The sequence below is a fragment of the Palaemon carinicauda genome, chromosome 19, assembly GCF_036898095.1.
Source record: "Palaemon carinicauda isolate YSFRI2023 chromosome 19, ASM3689809v2, whole genome shotgun sequence".
Lineage (NCBI taxonomy): Eukaryota > Metazoa > Arthropoda > Malacostraca > Decapoda > Palaemonidae > Palaemon > Palaemon carinicauda.
In genome coordinates this window covers 119096586-119119527 of record NC_090743.1, presented here as the reverse complement: position 1 = coordinate 119119527, position 22942 = coordinate 119096586, and the positions used below count along the sequence as shown (strand labels likewise).

At 45.7% G+C, this 22942-nt stretch overlaps 2 protein-coding genes across 5 annotated transcripts in view; both read right to left on the bottom strand.

Moving 5' to 3' along the window:
- The window catches only part of LOC137658792 (pre-mRNA-splicing factor CWC25 homolog), a 585361-nt gene that overhangs the window by 365104 nt on the left and 197315 nt on the right, over window positions 1-22942 (bottom strand). The gene's annotated exons all lie outside the window — the stretch shown is intronic.
- LOC137658788 (acid phosphatase type 7-like) overlaps window positions 1-22942 on the bottom strand; it is a 118738-nt gene that overhangs the window by 64555 nt on the left and 31241 nt on the right. For all 4 annotated transcript variants that reach the window (XM_068393820.1, XM_068393819.1, XM_068393817.1 and 1 more), the window contains exon 7: window positions 3133-3320. In XM_068393820.1, the coding sequence (XP_068249921.1) occupies window positions 3133-3320 (188 nt within the window). The remainder of the gene's footprint in view (window positions 1-3132; window positions 3321-22942) is intronic.

The following is a 22942-nucleotide window of genomic DNA, read 5'->3' as shown; positions in this document are numbered from 1 at the left end:
GTTTGGTGAAATGTCTGGTAGAGTGTCTGGGATTGAAAGGGGAAGAGCAAGAGAAGGTGTGGCTTTATTGCGGAGTGAATGGATTACAGGTAAAGCAGTGGAATGGAAGGAGATATCATCTAGGTTAATGTGGATAAGGGTTAGGTTGGGTAGGGAATGTTGGGCTTTTGTCAGTGCATATGGGCCAGGTTGTGAGAAAAGTGAAGAAGAGCTGAATGAGTTCTGGAATGAACTAACTAGGTGTGTAGAAGGAATTATGTAGTTGTCATGGGCGACTTAAATGCTGGAGAGGTAGAAGGTGTCATTGGGCAGTATGGCGTACCAGGTGAAAATGAAGAGTGGTGAGAGACTGGTAGATATGTGTGTTGAGCAAGAGATGGTGAAAAGTTCTAGCTTTTTCAAAAAGAAAGATAAAAACAAGTATACATGGATAAGAGTGGCAAATGGAAGAGTGGTAGAAAGGGCGTTAATGGATTATGTGTTGATAACTAAAAGAATGTTTGGAAGATTCAAAGACGTGCACGTGTTTAGGCGTATGGCTAACGGTATGTCTGATCATTTTTTGGTGGAAGGAAAATTAGTTGTAGCAAAAGAGTAGAGGAATAGGTGGATGTAAAAGGGAGCTAGTGGGGGTTGAAGAGCTAATAAAACTGAGAGTAAAAAGTAAATATAAAGAAAAGTTGAAAATGCATATGACAAAGTGAAAGTAAGAGAAACTGGTAATTTAGAGGAGTGGAAGTTAGTAAAATAAAATTTTGTAGGGATTGTAAGTGATGTGTGTGTTGCATGAAGTTTGTTGGAGGCTGCATGAGGAAGGGCAGTGAATGGTGGAATGAAGGAGTGAAGGTAAAAGTGGAAGAGAAAAAGAGGGCTTTTGAAGAATGGCTGCAGAGTAATAGTGAAGAGAAGTATGAAAGATGTAGAGAGAAAAATGTGGAGGTGCAGCTGACCTGAGGTGGGGTCAGGGATTGGGTCATTCATATGAAGAGAATAATTAGTTTTGGAAAGAAGTGAAGAGAGTAAGGAAGGCTGGTTCAAGAATTGAAGAGACAGTGAAAGATGGAAATGGAAGGTTGTTAAAAGGAGAGGAGGCAAGGAAAAGGTGGGCGCAGTATTTTGAAAGTTTACTGAATGTTGAGGATAATAGGGAGGCAGATATAATTGCTGTTGCAGGTGTTGAGGTGCCGGTGATGGGAGATGAGAATGAGAGAGAGATTACAAGAGGAAGTGAGGAGAGCACTAGATGAAACAAGAGTAAGAAAAGCATCTGGTATGGATGGTGTGAGAGCCGAGATGTTGAAGGAAAGGGGTGTGACTGTACTTGAATGGTTGGTGAGATTGTTTAATGTGTTTTGTGATGTCAATGGTACCAGTAGATTGGGTCTGTGCTTGTATTGTGCATGAGTGTTGTAATGCAAGGGGTATTAGTTTGTCGAGTGTAATTGGAAAAGTGTATGGTAGAGTAATGATTAATAGGATTAATGATAAAACAGAGAATGCAATCTTGGAAGTACATGGTGGTTTTAGAAGAGGTGGGGGTTGTATGAATCAGATTTTTACAGTAAGGCAGATATGCGAGAAATATTTAGCAAAAGGTAAGGAGGTGTATGTTGCGTTTATGGATCTGGAGAAAGCGTATGATAGAGTTGATAGGGAAGCAATGTGGAATGTGATGAGGTTATATGGAGTTGGTGGAAGGTTGTTGCAAGCAGTGAAAAGTTTCTACAAAGGTAGTACTGTAAAGCATATGTTAGGATAGGAAATGTAGTGAGTGATTGGTTTCCGGTGAGAGTGGGACCGAGACAGGGATGTGTGATGTCACCGTGGTTGTTTAATTCGTATGTTGATGGAGTGGTGAGAGAGGTGAGTTCTTGGACGAGAATTGAAAGTGGTAGACGAGAATGACCATGAATGGGAGGTAAATCAGTTGTTGTTTGCGGATGATACTGTACTGGTTGCAAACGCGGAAGAGAAGCTTGGCCGATTAGTGACAGAATTTGGAAGGGTGTGTGAGAGAAGTAAGTAGAGAGTTAATGTGGGTAAGAGTAAGGTTATGAGATGTACGAGAAGGGAAGGTGGTGCAAGGTTAAATGACATGTTGAATGGAGAGTTACTTGAGGAGGTGGATCAATTAAAGTACTTGGGGTCTGTTGTTGCAGCAAATGGTGGAGTGGAAGCAGCTGTACGTCAGAGAGTGAATGAAGGATGCAAAGTGTTGGGGGCAGTTAAGGGAGTAGTAAATAATAGAGGGTTGGGCATGAATGTAAAGAGAGTTCTGTATGAGAAAGTGATTGTACCAACTGTGATGTATGGATCGGAGTTGTGGGGAATGAAAGTGACGGAGAGAAGAAATTGAATGTGTTTGAGATGAAGTGTCTTAGGAGTATGGCTGGTGTATCTCGAGTAGATAGGGTTAGGAACGAAGTAGTGAGGGTGAGAACGGGTGTAAGAAATGAGTTAGCAGCTAGAGTGGATATGAATGTGTTGAGGTGGTTTGGCCATGTTGAGAGAATGGAAAATGGCTGTCTGCTAAAGAAGGTGATGAATGCAAGAGTTGATGGGAGAAGTACAAGAGGATGGCCAAGGTTTGGGTGGATGGGTGGAGTGAAGAAAGCTCTGGGTGATAGGAGGATAGATGTGAGAGAGGAAAGAGAGCGTGCTAGAAATAGGAATGAATGCCGAGCAATTGTGACGCAGTTCTGGTAGGCCCTGCTGCTTCCTCCGGTGCCTTGGATGACCACGGAGGTAGCAGCAGTAGGGGATTCAGCATTATGAAGCTTCATCTGTGGTGGATAATGTGGGAGGGTGGGCTGTGGCACCCTAGCAGTACCAGCCGAACTCGGTTGAGTCACTTGTCAGGCTGGGAGGAACAGAGAGGAGACGTCCCCTTTTTTTATTTCATTTGTTTGATGTCGGCTACCCCCAAAAATTGGGGGAAGTGCCTTGGTATATGTATGTATGTACTCACAAATTCTATCTCCTCAGCCAGAAATCCTGCTATGCTTTTGTATAACCTGTGTACTGTACTGTATTAGCAACCACAAAAATACACCTTCCAATAAACAACAATCTGGTAGTAAACACTTACCTCCTAATGGGAAAATAAATGTGATTTCATTATTCGATAAAAACTTGCCTCTAAATCCTTGATGAGCCATTGAAACTGGCGTGAAAGCGGTTTCAGTCCATACTCCATGAAATAATAGGCCTCTGTACTGACAGCAATAAAATGTACTGGACCCATGTTCCAGCTGAAGAAGAGGTTTTCTGTGTCTTCATGATTTGGCATAGTGAAACGAGCTCTGTAGTTGCTAAAGTTGCTGTGATGACATGAAAATAACCACAAAGGAGTAAATTCAGAATTGTTAATGAAATTATCAAATGCTGATGAAGTAAATACAGAAAAATACAAATGTCTGGAGTATTCAAATAAATATACAAAGGCTTGATCAATCATTTATATAAGTTTGTGTTTCTTTACATAAATCTTAATAAATCCAAAGATATGAGATCATGAAATGTAATACTGTATAAAATGTATGATCGTATACTATAAAAATTTTACATTACAATGGCCCCAGTATTTGTTCCTACACGAATACAATCCATCGTCCTTTAATAGGAATATGACTTCAGCGAAGCTAAAACAGCCATTTAAACTTTGTTCCGACACAGATACAAACCTTCACTATTTATAATTGGGTATTACTTTCGGCGCAGCTGAAAGACGAGCCATGATAATTTTAGTGAGGGATAGCGGGTGGGGGCTGGGGTAGACTGGCTACCCCGCTCACTCACACCTCTCGGCTGAGTAACCACTTTACTTTTTGGCTCGGTAGAGGACGGACATGCCGCCCTTCTCTCCCTCAAAGACTGGCCTTGATGTTTTTAGTTTATTTTTATTTTTGGTTTTCTTGTGTGTTTTCATTTATTTTACATACAGTATATTTAAGAGTATACAGTACATGTATAAATGGAAATATACGTTGTTAGATACGTGTAACTTTAGTGCTGTTGTGATGTCCTCCTTCGGGAGGACTTCTCTCTCGGGCGCGAGAGAGAGTTCTTACGCCTACGCTTTTTTCCCATAGAGCTGGGAGAAAGCTTGTTTTAGGCGATGTCCTTCTTCAGGAGGACTTCACTCACGTTCGCGAGAGAGATTATTAAGCCTACGCTTTTTTCCCATAGAGCTAGGAGGAAGCTTGTCTTTGGCGATATCCTCCTTTGGGAGGACTTCTCCCTCGTTCGCGAGAGAGATATTTTACGCCAATGCTTTATTCCCATAGAGCTGGGAGAAAGCTTGTCTTAGGCGATCTCCTTCGGGAGAACTTCCCTCTCGTTCGCGAAAAATAACTTTGAGCTTGCTGATGCACCAGGGGCGGTGGCAGAGCTTTCTCCGAAGCAGGTTATCCCTTCGAGGGAACGAGTCTCTCGTCCTCGAGATAAGACCGCCTCTGGGCATCGGCAGTCCCCCGTTACACCTATGGTTCTCCTTCAGGGGCGGAGAGAGAGCCTTCTCTTAAGTCCTTCGGGAGAACAAACCTCCTGTGCAGAGGTGTTATCTTGAACCTTCGTCATATTGATCCTGCGGGGTCTCATAACAGTGGAGTCCTTCGGGACTCCGCTCGAAACCTTCGGGTTTCAGTTACGCTGAACCTTTGGGCTTTCGTAACAATGGTAACGTTTAGCCTTCGGGAACTTGTGCCATCAATCACGCCGACCTTTCGGGGTCTCGTGACAGAGGAACCTCGGTTCCTCGTTACGCTGATCCTTCAGGGTCTTGTAACAGTTATGCAGAACCCTTGGGCTCTGGTAACTATAGTCGCTCTAACACTTCCGTGTTTTGTGACAGGGAAACTTCAGTTTCTCGTTACGCTGACCCTAAGGGCTCTCGTAACATCAGTTACACAGAACCCTTGGAATCTCGTAACTTTAGTCACTCCGACACTTCGGTGTTTAGTGACAGGGAAACTTCAGTTTCTCGTTGCGCTGACCCTTCGGGATCTCGTAACATTAGTTACGCTGAACCCTTGGGCTCTCGTAACTCTAATCACGCTAACACTTCGGTGTTTCGTGACAGAGAAACTCCGGTTTTCTCATTGCATTGCTCCTTCGAGTTCGCGCAACACAGTTCACGCTGAACTTTCGGGTTTTATTAAATTAACACAGTTCATGCTGAACTTTCGGGTTTTCGTCACCAGAGTCATTCTTATTATGACAGAAAGTTTTTAAACTCTCGTTGTGTTGATCGTTCGCGCTCACACAACACAAGCTATTGTGAACCTTCGAGTGAGCGTAGCAGTGAGTTCTCTCAACCTGAGAGCTCTCGCGCGCACGACTGACTTGGCGCGCGCAAACAAAATGGCGATCATGGGGCGTGGTTTCATCCTTTGGCGCGCCAGATGCGCGAATAACCTCATGCGCTCCATGAGCGCGAAAAAGGTGCGCGCAATCGGGAAGGGCACGCTCCCTTCCGCTTACCAACAGTGCGGCGCAAGAGCAGCGCACTCGATCGAATAGGAGCACACGACCTTATTGGCGTACGCACACGATCGGATTGGAGTGCACGACCATATTGGCTCGCACGCACGAACAACGAGGTGCACGCAATCGGTTGAAGTGCGCGAATAACTCTTATGATCCTTCAGGGTCTCACAACGCAGTTCACGCTGAACCTTTGGGTTCTCGTGATCATAGCCATACTTATATAACAGAGTGTTCATGAGTGCACAAGAGGTTTTCTCTCATGACAGAGTTTTCGAATTCTCGTCCAGTGAATTGTTCACGCGCCCATTGTCATCAAGAGTTTTACTCTGATGACAGAGGGATGCCTGCTGCCTAAGGGTTTACAAATCTCTACAGATAACTATGACTCAGTTCCTTTGGGTCCTGGTCACATATCACGATTCCTGGAAATTCCATCAGGAATCAGCGACAGAGTTCCTGTGGGTTCTTGGCACAACATCCCTTAAGGTCGTGAGAAAGGAATTCACAAATAGATTCTGAACCCCTAGGTTCTCATCCGAATCTCTGTTTCCGCGATCCAGAGTTTTCTGAAAACTATGGTCGACCCCCCCTCCCCCTCTATGGGATGGGTCTTCCAAAGGTGTGACTTGATGCATCACTCTACACTCCCAGCTGATTACTATATTAGCTAGTTTGGTTTCGCCAGCACCGATCCTTTCGTTTTCGGACGAACCACCGCCATCTTTCCTCCACCTTCCCACTTCGAGTGGTTTGGTTAGCAGATGGAAATGAGCGGGGAATGGAAATTCTTTACATTGCAGTTCATTTCCCCTGGCAGGCTTTGCCTGATTTAGACGGTAGTTTTCACACTATCGAGAAAGCGTTCGATGGCAACCCCTTTAAGTAAGCGGTCGATGGCAATTATGTTTGGCCTTCTTGAAGCAAACCCCCACATACGAGAATTCACCCTTTTTCGGGCGACTCGTGCCTGAGAAGTTTTTACAAAACTTCAATGGGTGTTAAAACTTTATGAAGGCCGTAAGCCTTCCCGGAGCATGCACTCTAGCCAGGACAAAACCACGAGGTTATGGTCTTAAACTCGGTTCTACCGTCTGATGGAGGCAGCCTCCCCCGTCATTGTACCCTGGATACAACTTGCCTTTTTACACGATAGTCTCCCGAGACTTTTATTCTATCCTTACAGGGTTATTGTTTCAAACAATTAGTCCCGAAGGAACATTGTTAGCTGACGTTAAAAGAACGATAGTAACAGCGTGGGCATCTTTTCATTACGTTACGAACGTTTCAAACCCCGTCCACAGGTAAATGGACATCCGTTTCTGTGTAATGAACACTGGCTAGCCCCTCATATAATGAGGAGGGGTAAACCAAAGGGGAAATGATCGCCTCTATAACTGTATATTTTGTTTGAGAACATGTTCGCTCTCATTCAAGGAAATATTACAGTTAGTCAACGATCAAAATTCTTTCGGCAATAATGTTGCAATTCGTCGCACATACATTATTCCCACAACCGGATTCGTTGCAAACGTTTCCTGGAGGCAAAGAATGCGCTAGCGCAAATGGACAAGTACACATATGCGTGCAAGCAATCTTTCTGCCTATAAGTGCTATATACATCTTCCAATTAGTTGTATATTTGTATCCCTTACTGAAACCAGGTTATTCAATACATTACTTGGCTACTTTCCTATAACTAGACATACGGCATTTACATTCTGCCTCCTTATAGGTATGTTTTCCTTTCCCCCGATCGGAAGTCTTAATCTCCTACAAAGGTTTTGGCTGGAAACTTCTCATAGCATATCTGTTCCCTAGTAGGGAACATTTACTATAAATGCTAGTTAACCGATCGGAGACGGAGAAGTACGAACGTTTTTTGTCCTAAGAAGGAGAAACCTCCGTTACAAACATTTCCAACGTTCTCCAACAGTTCCGGATACGACTTTTAAGTCGAACTACGCATGTATGCTTGTCATGCGTACGGTTAGGTGTTACTACTCCGTAGTAGACTTATGCTCTTTACCCACCCAACAATAGATTGAAGATACGTCTCAATCCCCTCTTGGGTTTGGTTAGAGGCGTTCGGTTATTACCATACAATCTCTTGTCCGGAAAGCGATCTCTATGGAGATTCGCTATTATAACATAAGCTGTACTGATTAACTGGTTTACCGTTTGGTATCGGTCTTATTCGGCCAACCACACTGAATTAGTGGCAGTTGCAGGGAGAACAGGCTGTTCCCCTTCGTTGCAAGAACGTGCAATTGGTTACACGTCTCGACATCATCTCGAGGTGTGTTCATTGCTATGCACTACCCCCACCCCCCTCCATCGCTGGACAATCCGCAGACGAGAGCCTCTGCAAAGAGGCCTGTCTTCTCGTCTTCCCTTTGGACCTGATGCTCTCTATCATGCATCAAAAGAGAGAGGGGGGGCATATGCCATACCATTCCATCCTCGTCTTTTGGCCCGATTCAGAAAGGTACCAGCATTCACCTCTCTTAGAGAACCATCTAGCAGTACGAAGCCTTAGATGGACAGAGGACAACTAGTTGCCCCCTTCTGCTCGCGTTATTCCCTATATAGGAATGTGCTTGCAAAACCACCCAGATAGTGGGCTCCTAGTGTCTTGGAATCATCTTGTATCCAACAAAGTCTTAACTTTGTGGGGTCCCCGACTGTGGTTATGCTCACAGTGGCCCTGATCTTCAGGCTTCCACTCGACCATTCCCCAGGCCCTCAAACAAGATGTATTCCAAGATCGGTGGGACGGCCTAGAGGTGTGCCTTATTTTTTTCCCCCCCATTCGGTCTGGTGAAAAAGTCCTCAGCCAAGTCAGGATAAGCAGGATCTTATCAATGACTCCAATAGCTTCGATGTGGCATTCCGCAGAATGGTTCCCAGACCTTCTGCAGCCCCTAACGGAGCTCCAATAGCTTTGCTATGGCAACCCGCAGAATGGTTCCCGGACCTTCTACAGCTCCTGATGGAGTTCCGAGGGATCTTCCTTCACGGCACGATCTTCCAAGCAGCCACATGCTAACACTTTCCTAAGCCGTAGCTTTGCTTCGACGAGTGAACCCTCGTTTATCGCGGTAGATAGGTTCCAGACGCGGGCGCGATAGGTGAAAATCCGCGAAGTAGTGACATCATATTTACCTATTTATTTAACATGTATATTCGGACTTTTAAAACCTTCCCTTGTACGTAGTACTGTTAACAAACCACCCTTTAATGTACAGAACACTTAATGCATGTACTACAGCACCCTAAACTAAAACAGGCACAAATATTAAAGGCGATTTTATATCATGCGTTTCCTAAACACCTAAAAAGCACGATAAAAAATGGCAACCAATGTTTTGTTTACGTTCATCTCTGATCATAATGAAGAAACAAACTCATTTAGTGTACACATATATGTATAGGTTAGTTTTTGCATCGATTATATTGATTATACAGTACTGTATGTTGATTTTTTTATTACCAATGTTTTAGTTTACGTATTTTTCTTAGGACTTCCAAATGAAATCTTTTTCTTTATGACGCCGCCTGAAACGACGGCGTGTACGCTCAGTAAACAACCACGCTCAGAACAAACAAGGCATTTAACGCGCATGATGATAGTGATAAATAATGATACAGTACATACAGTATTTACAGTAAAAGCATTTACAAAATATGTTACCTTACAAATATAAATTATACAGTATTGTACGTAGCAAAGCAGGAAAACAATTTACGAGAGAGAGAGAGAGAGAGAGAGAGAGAGAGAGAGAGAGAGAGAGAGAGAGAGAGAGAGAGAGAGATTGTTTTACGTACGTAAATGTAAATTTTAAACAAAAAAAATATGATAGGTTACAACATGTAGACTTTTAAAACCTTCCCTTTAACTTAATGCATACAGTACGTACATTACTAAACTATAAAACAGGCAGTAAGAATATTAAAGTAAAAAATAAAGATTGTTACTGTACTCACCACGAAAGAAGTTGAAGAAAAACTTGAATGGTGATGGCGATGAATTTGCTGCACAGTAAAAATGATGATGATGAAGCTGATGATATGTTCTACTGTGCAGTCAATGATAGTATTTTACGTCTCTTCAGACGGAGGTGTCTTTTCCTGGGACACCTCTTCAACTTCTTCCTGGGAAACTTCTTCAATTTCTTCCGAAGGCGTACTAGCAGGAGGAACTGGCTCTTTTTTGCGAGGCTGGAAGAACATTGTGATCGGAAGTTGTTGCCGCTGCTTCTTTTTTCGATCCAAGAGCATCCTGTAGGGAGTCATGATGTCATCGACCTTGTTGGAGAATTGCATCGAGCGAACCATATCCTCGTCCCACTCTTGTAACATTTCTTTCGCCTCCTTGATATGGTTGCAGAACTTGGCAAGCCGTTCTAATGTTAAGCCCGTTTCTTCGACATTTTCTTGGGTCTCTTCCTGGGTATCACTCTCTTCCTCACTTGCCGATTTCGTCAGGTCTTCGAGGTCTGCGTCAGTTAGGGGCTGGGAATGGCAGTCCAACAACTCGTCGACGTCTTCAGTCGTCATGTCGCCAAACCCGTCACCTCCAATTATGGCAGCCAACTGCACAGATTTCCGTATTGCAGAGTGTTGGATTTCCGACGGAGTAAATCCCTTGTCGTCGTAAACAATATCGGGCCACAACTTCTTCCAGCTCGCATTCACGGTTGCAGGTTTCATCTCTTGAAGTGCCTTCTGAATATTCTGCAGGCACGTGGCTATGGTGTACTGCCGCCAGTACGCCTTCAAGTTGAAATCTTCATCCTCGTCATCTTGGGCAGCATCCACACACGCAACGAGGTCCGCCAAGGTATTCTTCGTGTAGAGGGCCTTGAATGCCCTGATAACCCCCTGGTCCATCGGTTGAATTAATGACGTGGTGTTGGGTGGCAGGAACTCAACCTGAATGCCCTCATGCGACAGGTCAGTTGCGTGTCCACCAGCGTTATCCATAAGGAGAAGAATCTTGAATGGCAAGCCCTTCTCTACGAGATATTTGCTGACTTGCGGGATAAAACACTGGTGGAACCAGTTGGAGGTCAGCATCTTCGTAATCCATGCTTTTTGATTATGCATCCAGTACACGGGAAGGAGATTCTTATTTTTATTTTTCAAAGCGCAAGGATTTTTCGACTTATAAATAAGCCCCGGCTTTAACAAAAATCCAGCAGCATTGCCACACATCACGAGGGTAACGCGATCCTTGAATGCCTTAAAGCCAGAGGCTTTGGCTTCCTCTTTGAACAGGAAAGTTCGCGACGGCATTCTCTTCCAAAACAAGCCAGTCTCATCCATATTAAAGACTTGTTCCGGCTTGTATCCACCTTCGGCGATAATATTCTTGAACGTCTGGTTCACGTAAGTTTCGGCAGTGTCAGCGGAAGCAGACTCCCCATGCAGGGAAACGCTTTTCAGGGCGAAGCGTTTCTGAAACTTCGCGAACCATCCTTTGCTTGCGGAAAAACGTTTCTGAGGCTGGGAATCAGTGGATGTCCCTGGTTGAGGATCATCTGCATCATCATCATCTTCAGCATGGTTGCCGTCGTCGTCTTTAGGTTCCTTTGCAGCAAAATTCTCATATAAACTCAAAGCCTTTGTTTGGATGGTGTTCGTATCCAACGCTATGTTCTTCTTCCGGCAGTCGGCAATCCACACAGCTAAAGCACCTTCCATGCGTACGAACGTTTTATTACGCGTTGTAACGACTCGCTTCGCTGATCTGCTAAAGGTGATTGCAGCCGTCTTTCTAATGTTCGCCTCGTCCTTTTTGATATAGCGAACGGTGGATTCGTTGATGCCAAAATGGCGGCCGGCGGCCGCGTAACTTCTACCATCTTTTAACATGTCGAGAAGCGTAACCTTCTCAGCTATCGTCATCATCCTTCGGTGGCGTTTAGGCTCACTACCAGCCTTAAGAGAAGCAGAACGCTTGGGAGCCATTACAGTAGGATTTACGTACAGTACTGTAACAAAAAGTTCAACTTAAAAAGGTCGCACACAGCACAGATTAAACTTCACAAACTTAAGAACGTCTACTCAGCGATACGCGGTAAGAGAAAGTGAACGATCCAGCCCCGCGAGAACTTTGATGCTGCGGGTAGAAGATGCGGGCAAAACACCAATCACAGGCTAGATAACAAAACTTGAGTTCTGATTCGTCATCTATCAGCGCTTGAACCAATCACAACCCGTCTTACAGTACTATGATGCGTTGGTTACTCATAGAAGATGCCCCGCGCATACTGAACGTACGTAGATTAAGTACAATACCGTAATAATAATAAATAATGATAATAATACTGTACAGTAATAATAATAATAATAATGATAATAATAATAACAATAATAATTTTATTAACAACAACAACAATAATAATAATAATAACAATAATAATAAAAATTTACGTACGCTATTTTACGCCTCTCTCTCTCTCTCTCTCTCTCTCTCTCTCTCTCTCTCTCTCTCTCTCTCTCTCTCTCTCTCTCTCTCTCGTACGCTTATTCGAAATGTGATTTTTGCAACAAAGAATATTATTGGATGCAGTACTGTACTACGTACGTATACATACAAAAGATTCATGGAAAAGAAGCACATCCATTACAGTACACACCATTCTAATATGGTATGACTGCATCTGATTTGCGTTTCATGTTCGATTTAATTTTACTACGTACTGAATTATCGTATGATCACATTCTCTTTTCGTGTTTTATTTCTTTCTGTGCTGAATTATATATCATATGTAATGCAATGAACAATCAGTAAGAGCAGATATTACTAATTACAGTATTAATGGAATTACAGGTAACAAAATATCGTATTTGGGGGTCTTCAGATTTCGCGGTATTTTCGAATTTTCCGGAAAATCCGCGATATGTATATATATATGGGTTATGGAAAAACCCCGCGAAGTGGTGAATCCGCGATTGTCGAACCGCGAAGTAGCGAGGGTTCACTGTATTGCCTCATACGATCCTACACCACCCCTCTCAGAGAGGCCTTTTGCATCAGGTTACGGAAAAGATGTCTAGGCACCTCAGGCACTTTTCAGCGTCGGTCTTCCAGGCGAAGTGTTCGGTCCTTGGTGACTGATGTCGTGGAAGGGGATTCTCTCCCATCGATGCTTTTACTTATGCAAGTGTGAGATAACTTGTCCCCCGTCGGATCTCAACCTCCTCCTGGGAACGCGGTTCGGGTCCTTCAGTCACTGGAGGCCCCTCTCTACGAACCGTAGGCCCAGCAGCAGATCGCTTCCTTACATGGAAGATGCCTTTTCTACTCACTTGGGCTTTTGACCAAGAGAGATAGTGTGTGTTGTATGATCCAACCTCTGTTGTCTCCTACCCTAGGAGACGGGGAAAAGTAATCCTCAGCGGCGTCCCTGAGTGAATTGCCAAGACTCAAATCCGAGTATGCTGTACCCTAGGTGCAGCCCATTTTGAAAAAAAAGAGTCTTCGTTCAGTAACCGGAAACCCATCAACGGGTTTTACCCAGTGAGGAGTCTGTGGGGTTACCTTAAAAGAACGATACCAGCTCGCCCCCGTGTGTCGGCACTGTTGACCAGCACGGGGAAGGTCAAGAGGAGGACCTCAAGGTACTGTTGACCAGCACGGGGAAGGTCAAGAGGAGGACCTCAAGGCACTGTTGACCAGCACGGGGAAGGTCAAGAGGAGGACCTCAAGGCACTGTTGACCAGCACGGGGAAGGTCAAGAGGAGGACCTCAAGGCACTGTTGACCAGCACGGGGAAGGTCAAGAGGAGGACCTCAAGGATTTTCTTCCCCTCTGGGATCGGAAGGCAGTTGAGGTTACTCTTAATCTAGACTCTCCTCCATCCTAAGACCCAAAGCTTGTAACGTCACTGGCGTTGCTACGTCCCTGGCGTTCAAGAAACTACTCTGTGGTGCAGATACTTTAAGTGGGCATGGGGAAGCGTCAATCGACCTTCACGGCCCACTACCTGCAAAGACATAACCCACAAGAACATGGAGACCTTTTCCATTGGTCCTGTGGTGGTCGCACAACAAATGGTCTAAACACCTCAGGCTCCTTGATGGACAAGTGGTTGAGGGCTGAGGGCTGAGGCTACCCGGATTAGTCTGGGGTGAATGAGTAAGAATGTCTGGCTCCTTTCTTCCTTTCACCTTTCCCCTCTGGGGAAAACAGCTCCGCAAGCCTAAGCATAGCTGACCTCACCTCGCTGCAGGTGAGACCCATTTCCTAAGTATAGAAGAATACTTTGTTACGTCCCCAATACCTTTTAGAGGGAGGGTATTGGTTAAGTCTTTAAGAACAATAGGTTCTCTACTCAAGTTCCTATGTTAAAGACAAGCCACACTGTTAGTTCCACTCACACACAAGCTTCTGCAGGCTGCTATCAGTGCATTACCTCATATCAGCACTTAATTTTAGCGAGAGTAGGGTCCCATCTACTATCGATCACAGATCGAAATAGAGAGGACCCCGGGTCATGACCAATGCCAGTTGGTGAGGACTTCCTCCCTCCTAAGAATAAGTCACCCTATTATAAATAGCGAAGGTTTGTATCTGTCTCGGAACAAATAACAAATTTGGAAATAATTTGTATTTTTCCTAAAATACAAACCTGGAGCTATTTATACAAATTGGCCCGCCACCCTGTCCCCCGAGAAGTCCTTCCATAAAGCAAAGTGGTTACTCAGCTGAGAGGTGTGAGTGAGCGGGGTAGCCAGTCTACCCCTCCCCCCACCCGCTATCCCTCACTAAAATTATCATGGCTCGTCTTTCAGCTGCGCCAAAAGTAATACCCTATTATATATAACTCCAGGTTTGTATGTTAGGAAAAATACAAATTATTTCCAAATTTGTTATTTTAATGAGGTATACAAAGTTGCATCTTAGCTGGCATGTAGCTGCCCCACCACCTCTTAACTTTAGCTACAGTTCATTACTGACATACTCCTCACAACTGATACTTGAAACTCAGTGCTTTCCCTGTGTAGCAAACTAACCAAATAAATACTGTAGTATTGTATACAGTATGGTCCCGAATTATGCAAGAATTTAATCGATCATTGGCAGCGCATAAATGGAAAATCGCATGCAGTATTTCGAAACACACAACAGGAATACAGTATTTCCATTAGGGCCATGGCAAACGGAAAGTTACCTATTCAAAGGTTTTTCTTACCCATTTTCAATGCTTTCTATGTACTGTACTGTATTTTCTTAAATCAAATTGTTAATGTGTATAAATAAAACATTTGAAATGTTTTAAAGTTTTGATAACTTGAAAAAGGTTAAAATTACAACCAGGATGGGTGTAAATACCGTATATTTCTCTATAACACTACCTAAAATCAGGAAAAATTGTAATGAATTTAAGTCATATCTTGTATAAGATAACTGGTGAATAGAAAAATCATCACTGTATAGACTAGCTTTTGTTGCATCGTTGAAAATCCAAAATTAATTAAATAAAGATTTTATTTTATGCGTTTCCTATACACGCCAAAAAGCACACTATCTAAAATGGAAAACATTTACACACTCTGTGTTTAGTTTTTGCAGCAAGAGCTATCTTACCAAGTATTGATTATATACTGATTTTATTATTACTCATGTTGTTTTACGTACTTTTTCTCATAACTTCAAAATAAATGAAATGAAAGCACTTTATATAATGTCTTTTTTTGGGCTCAAGCCATGTCGTCCTGATGGAAGTTCCTTAAAGGCAGCTTCCTAGGGTATATTACAACTACGGCGATATTCCCAGAGAATTTACCTTAAGGTACCCAGAATTCTAACTCCTGGAGCGAGTATCCCTAAAAAGACCTTAGGGATATCGTAAATATCAGCGGACGTATTCTTGACACGCCACATAGCAATCTATACCCCGAATAGAGTTAACACTTCGTAGGGGTCAAATGGCAAGAAAACGAAAACGATAAGAAAAAGGGGGGAGCCGTTCGTAAGGCATCTCTCCTCCCCGTTTCGTAAGCGTGCCCTGCGCCGCTCGCGGCGCCATCTGTATTCCTTTTTGCGTAGCTATACAACTCGGTGTTTTTCCCTGTGTTTCTACCAAAATCTTGGATTTACTCTCGTATTATGCTTTCTCCAACTTCTGCTTCGGATAAGTTGAGTACTATTTCTTTTATGTATAAATGTAGGCTCTTGTTTAAAATTAAAGTAATTAAAAGAGTTATCTTTGATACAAGAGCTGTTGCCTGCTGGAGGCGTCATGGACGCTGTCGCTCGCTAGAATAGGATTTATTTGTTAGCAAGAGCGACGTTCCCAGCCCCCTGCGCTTTAATAATTAGCTGCTTAGCTTAATTAGGAATTCTGTTATGATGCGATAGTAGTGCGCCTGGCGAAAGATTTGCCTAGGCTGACCTACACTAGTCTTTGTAGCCTAGTTGTTGGCCCTTGTACTTCCTGCATGATAATTAGTCTTCCAAGTGTGATTTTATTTTGCTTAAAGTGTTAGGCAACGTTATACATATAAGCCCTTTTTCGAGTATTTTCCAAGATAGTATTGGAGTGAGTTTCGGTGATTTAGGTAATCGACTCTCTTAGTGCCTAGGCTAGCTTGTCTTAGGTCATTATAATATTATCTGTTTCCCCGTTTGCTCCCTTCTCTTCGGGGAAGGGGCAAACCCTTTCCCTCTGTTTAAGCCTTAGGCTTAACTCTAGTGGTTTGTTTGAATTAATTTTCAAATATAACTATGCTGGAGTAGTACTGTACCTTCCTGCTCCAACTGAATTGGTTCAGAGGGGGACAGTACAGCAGTGTATTAGTCTGAGTCCGTGTTGGTCTAGCGTGGGGCAGAGTCTCCCTTGCTGCCTGACACGGGCATAGGAGGTTTATCCTCCTTGGATCACCTTGGAGGGTTTCTGTAGTTGATCCCTTCGCTCGGTGACCCCTCAGACTTGTCCTCTTTGCTGTTCCGGGTTCGGGATATGTTCCCTTTCCGGAATAGCAATTCCTTCCTTGCCTTGGTTTTAGGGAGGCAGCCAGTAGTGCCGGCCTCCCTCCCTGGATTTCTCTGGCTGAGATGAGCTTTCTTAGTTGGGAATGATCCTTAACCAAGGCAAGGTTGGACAGGACCCTCTGTCCTTCCCTTCTATTTTTCCGTTTCCTTTGTGTCAGTCGTCTCACATCCGTACCTAGCCTAGGTTAGGATGGGGAACTGACGTGGTCCCCTGTCGGCCGGCAGAGTGTGCCGACCGGCAGAGACCCTATCTCTTGAGTGCTGCCCGGTCCTTTCTTGGTCCCTCAACCGCTGCCGTCTGTAGATTCAGTAAGCAGTGGTTAGGAAGCCTGACTTAGTGTCTCCCCTTCCTCTCGGCACTCTTTCGGGTGCCGGGCGCAGAGGTTCATAGCCTCTTAGCCCGGCACTCATTCTGTTGTCTTCTTATGTGTTGTCCTTGCCGTCTGCCAGCCTAGGGGCCGGCCGTCGGTAGGGGGTGTTCTCTAGTTCTCTTGCTGTCGGTCGGCGGTGGTTATATGCCTTTGCCGGCCAGTCTCTTTGCTCATCTGCCGGCCGCTATGAGTGGCGGCCGGCAGCTGAGCGCTACCTGGTGTGGATGCCAGCCGGCAGGGTTTGCTTACCGCTGCCGGCCAGCCTGCTACATTGCTCGGTTAGCCGGCCACTAAGAGTGATGGCCGGCAACACGGTGCTACCCGGGTGGCTACGGACCGGCAACCACTGCCGGCCGGTTCAGGCATGGGAACTGGAGTTCTCCCCAATAGGGGTGATCTTAAGTTGTATACTTGAGACCTACCTTTGGAAAAAGGGGGGGGGTACTGACCGGCAAGAGCCGGCCGGCACACCACCCTCATGTACTGTATCAGTTCTTTCCTGGGTGGTGTATTCTACCAAGGGAGACCATGATATAGTAGGTTACAACACTGTTTTTTCTAACTTACTTGTGTGGCCCTGTGCAATCACTTGGTGTCGCCTTACAAGGATGAAAAGAGAATTCTTTTCATCTCTAGCCAGAATGGTAAAATCTTACCTTAGGTGTGAGCTACACCTAATTTCCCTCGGGAAATATGATCTCTGGTTATTCTAGCAAAGACTAACTACGTGATTTTATGGCTGGTGGGCTTCTACAGGTGATTGTGTGGGTTTCACAAGTAGGTGTCTTTCCCTTATTCTTTGTGAATGCTCATATATACATGTGAATTGAAATTCACTTGATATTCATGGAAATTTTCTTCTTTTACAGGAGGAGCATCCGAAATGTGATAGCGTTTTCTGCAATGTCCGCAGCAAGAACCTTTGCGGACATGTCTCGTGTAGGAGGCACGCGGCTTGCGCAGCCTCCAAGGATGATCATCGCTACTGGGATCCGCAGGTATGTGCAGTGTGTACTAACCTGCTATCAGAGGCTTTTGAATCCCCTAGGTCGGCGGAGTCAAGGGATGCAGCGAGGGAGAAGCTCCGTTTATGGGTAAGGGGTTTCCAGAAGAACACCACTGGACCTTATCTTCCTAATGAGAAGATGAGGGCATACCTTTTTCCCAAGGCTTCTACTGACGCTGTTGTTCCCCAGCCTCGGCCGGAGATCCCTCTCGTCCAGATCCCAGTGGAGGAGGATGTTGCGGATGCCATGCAGGACATCCAGCTGGATGACAAGATGTCTGACTTGTCCGACCGTGCGGAACAGGACCTCCTCGCAGAGGATGAGGAGGAGGATCAAGATCCGATTGCCGTGGAGGAAGAGGTTTCCGTACCTTCAGACGTTCCGGTTCAGGCCCCTGAACCTATCCCCTCTACTTCGTCCGCTCTTCCAGCAGAGCTGGGACAGGCTCTCTCTTCCATCGTTGGTATGATACAACAGATGCAGAGGGAGAATAATCAGAAGGCCGCTGCAATGGAGCTCCAGATGCAGAAGATCACAGCATCACGTGGACCTCCAAAGAAGCTCAACGTGAAGGACCTTCCTCTGTGCTCGGATGCCAACCCGTGGAGATATGCCGAGCACATGCCGATGACGGTCGGAAAGATCGTCATGTCGGAGAAACTGGGTTCAGTTCCCCTTGAGGAGGTGGAATTCTGGCCCAGCAGAGGGGCCTACCCGGACTGTTATGTCCGTCTGAAGAAGGAGCCGGCCTCGAAGGAGGAGACGGAACCGAAGGAGGTGATCATCCTGGATCACTCCAAGGCTCAAGCTGCCTTAACATCTGCGTTGAAGGAGAGGGGGTTCTCAAATTCTAAAGTTGCTGCTTTGAGTAAGAAGCACCCCTCCTTCGTATCCTCCCCGGCTAGGGCCTTCCCCTTTATGCAGAAAGGGTTCACGGCCGTTTTGAAGGCGGTTGAAGCTGGCAAACCATGTCCATCTCTGGAGGAATGCAAGCCATTGTCTTTGGCCTTGCCGTTGGATAACAAGGACTGGAAGGAGGTACACCTCACCTTCTCGGTTGGGAAGTTGGACGCCGTTATCGCAGGTCAACAGTTCGGCGAAAACCTTCCCAAGTTGTCGGAATTCCTCCTACGGAGGGAATTGGATACAAAGGAGCGTTTGGCAGCCTCAATGTCTCTCCAGACAAACATGGAGACAATGGCTAGCGACCCCAAGATGCCTGAGATGTTCATGGTAATGGCCAAGATCCATCTGGCCACGGTGACTAAGGACCTCTATTGCTTTGTCAAAGCGAGGAGGGCCTGCAGGGAGTTTGTGTTCGCCTCGGCCACAGTGAGGCATGAACCCAAGAGACTCATCTCATCTAGCATCTGGGGTAAAGATCTCTTTCCCAATGAGGTGGTCAAGGAGGTGGTGGACAAGGCAGCCACTGAGAACCGAAATCTTCTCCTTAAGTGGGGCCTGTCCCTTAAGAGGAAGTCTTCCCCTGATGAGGGCCCCCAGCCGAAAGGAAAGGCGAAGAAATCAAGGTTTTCTTCCCGTCCAGCCAAGCCTTTCAGACCACAACGACAGCAGCAGCAGCAGCCAGCTTTGCCTCCGGTACCACAACTGGTAGCCCAGACCCCGACCACCTTCCAATGGGTACCCCAAGCCGTGTCATCAGCATCCCCGGCATTCAATCCAGTGTTCGAAGGGCAATCGACCACGTTTCGAGCAAAGCCCAGAGGTGCAGCCAAAGGTTCGGCGAGACGCCCCTCTAGGGGAAGATGATTCAGAGGTGGTCGCGGCCAGGGAGGCAAGACTGCAGGGCAGTCAAAGTGAAGTGTCGCCGGTAGGAGGGAGACTACAGTATTTCCGGGATCGCTGGACCTTCGATCCCTGGGCCCACAGCCTGCTCAAAAATGGACTGGGTTGGAGTTGGTACAGTACTCCGCCCCTGTGCCCTCAATTTTTCCAACACTCCACCCCCGTTTTGGAGGAGTACATTTAAGAACTGTTGGAGAAAAAGGTGATCCGGAGGGTAAAGTCCATCAGGTTCCAAGGGAGGCTGTTTTGTGTTCCCAAGAAAGACTAGGGGGAAACTCAGAGTCATTCTGGACTTGTCACCACTCAACAAGTTCAAGATGTTAACATTACAACACATAAGGGCCTTACTGCCCAAGAGGGCATATACCGTCTCCATCGATTTGTCAGACGCCTATTGGCACGTTCCAATAAATCGCCGTCTCTCCCCCTACCTAGGATTCAAGCTACAACAAAAACGTTATGCTTTCAGAGCGATGCCTTTCGGGCTAAACATAGCTCCAAGGATCTTTACGAAGCTTGCGAGCGCAGCGCTCAAACAGTTACGCCTAAAAGGGTTCCAGGTAGTAGCCTACCTGGACGATTGGTTGGTGTGGGCAGCATCCAGAGCGGAATGCTTGCAAGCTTCCCTACAGGTGATTCAGTTCCTGGAATATCTAGGTTTCATGATCAACAGAAAGAAGTCTCGTCTTTCTCCAGCTCAGAGGTTCCAGTGGTTGGGAATTCACTGGGATCTAGTGTCACACCGTTTTTCCATTCCAATGTCGAACAGGAAGGAAATAGCGGGGTCTGTCAAGAGACTTCTAGGTTCCGAGAGGATATCAAGACGCGAACAAGAGAGGGTTTTGGGCTCTCTTCAGTTCGCATCAGTAACAGACCCAGTGCTAAGAGCACAACTAAAAGATGCAGCGGGAGTTTGGAGAACCTTTGCATCAAGAGAGCGAAGGGACTTGAAGAGACCGGTCCCACTTCGGCTACGTTCTCTTCTCAGACCGTGGTCTCAAGCCAGTCGTCTAAAGAGGTCAGTACCTCTTCAGCCAAACCCCCCCCCCGTCAGTGACAATCCACACAGACGCCTCAAAGGTAGGGTGGGGAGGTCACTCCCATCGGAAAAAAGTGCAAGGGACCTGGTCCAAGCTAATTGGGACTTTTCACATAAACTTTCTAGAAGCTATGGCAGTGCTTCTTACCCTGAAGAAAGTATCCCCACGTCACTCGATCCATGTAAGGTTGGTACTGGACAGCGAGGTGGTAGTGAAATGTCTGAATCGGCGGGGATCGAGATCTCCACCTCTCAACCAGGTAATGTTAGCTATATTCCGACTGGCGCAGAAGAAGTGGCACCTGTCAGCAGTTCACCTTCAAGGAGTCCGGAATGTGACCGCGGACGCTCTATCCAGGGTTACACCGATAGAGTCGGAATGGTCCCTAGACGCAGGATCATTCTCCTTCATCTCGAGTCAAGTCCCAGAACTGCAGATAGACCTCTTCGCGACGAAGGACAACAAGAAGCTGCCGAGATATGTGTCCCCGTACGAGGACCCCTTGGCGGAAGCAGTAGATGCGATGTCCCTCGATTGGAACAGATGGTCCAGGATCTACCTGTTTCCCCCTCACAATCTGATGTTGAGGGTCCTCAACAAACTGAGATCCTTCAAGGGAGTAGCAGCGATAGTGGCCCACAAGTGGCCGAACAGTGTATGGTTCCCTCTAGCTCTGGAACTACGACTAGAGTTTCTGCCACTCCCGGACCCAGTTCTGTCCCAGCAAGTCCAGAAGTCGACTGTCTACGCTTCATTACAGAAAACCCGGACCCTGCAGCTCATGATTTTCTCTCCCTAGCGGTGAAGAAACGGTTCGGAATCTCGAAAGATAGCATCGACTTCCTGGAAGAATATAAGTGCAAGTCTACTAGAAGGCAGTACGAATCAGCATGGAAGAAATGGGTAGCCTTTGTCAAAGACAAGAATCCGCACGAGATCTCTACGGAGTTCTGCCTATCCTTCTTCATCCACCTCCACGGACAGGGGCTGGCGGCTAACACGATTTCTACATGTAAGTCAGCTCTGACAAGACCCATTCTGTATGCCTTCCAGGTAGACCTCGCTAACGAGATTTTTAACAAGATCCCGAAGGCCTGTGCTAGGCTTAGACCTTCAGCTCCTCCAAAGCCTATTTCATGGTCTTTAGACAAAGTCCTTCATTTTGCCTCATTACTGGATAATGAGGAGTGTGCACTGAAGGACCTGACTCAAAAAGTGATCTTCCTTTTTGCCCTAGCTTCTGGGGCCAGAGTTAGTGAGATTGTAGCCCTCTCGAGAGAGGAGGGCCGGGTTCAGTTCCTGGATGGGGGAGAACTGAACCTGTTTCCGGACCCTACGTTTCTCGCTAAGAACGAGTTGCCCACCAACAGGTGGGGTCCCTGGAGAATCTGCCCTCTGAAAGAAGATGCATCTCTATGTCCCGTAGAATGCCTAAAGGTCTATCTTCGTAGAACTTCAGACTTCCATGGGGGCCAACTATTCAGAGGAGAAACATCGGGCTCGAATTTATCTTTAAATCAGCTTAGGGCGAAAATTACATATTTTATTCGCAGAGCGGATCCTGACAGTTCACCCGCAGGTCATGATCCGAGGAAAGTTGCTTCATCCTTAAACTTCTTTAACTTTATGGATTTTGAACACCTTCGTTCATACACTGGCTGGAAGTCTTCCAGGGTATTCTTTCGCCACTATGCTAAGCAAGTGGAGCAGCTAAAGAGGTCTGTGGTAGCAGTTGGTTGCGTCGTTAACCCTGTTGTTTAACTCTGCGAGGAACAGTGGATTTAATTGGGACTTTGATTCTTGGGTGAGTGTATAGTTATATGCGTTGCTATAACTAGTAGTGAAGGCTCTGGGAGCCCACAATGACTGTTCCAGCGTTATGGTGATTGTAGCACAAGTACAGACAGGTGTGCCGAGCGTTTCTGACGCTAATGTCAGTGGATAGTAACATGGACGTTTAACTTTGATACCTTGGTATGTGACAAGTGACCTGATTGTTTTCTTTCAGATAACCATACATCCATGCACTACAGTACTTGTGTAAATTGTTGGTCATCCACCTATCATATGTATATAATTGTGGTAACCATGTCTATTTATTGTTAATCAATAAACTTGTTCTCGGGAACCTTGCGTCTCCTTCACCTATATTGATTTCATTTTAATTATTGAGCATTCAGCCTATGTATATTAATCGGGGATATCTATAATAGCCTGTTCCTTAATGCA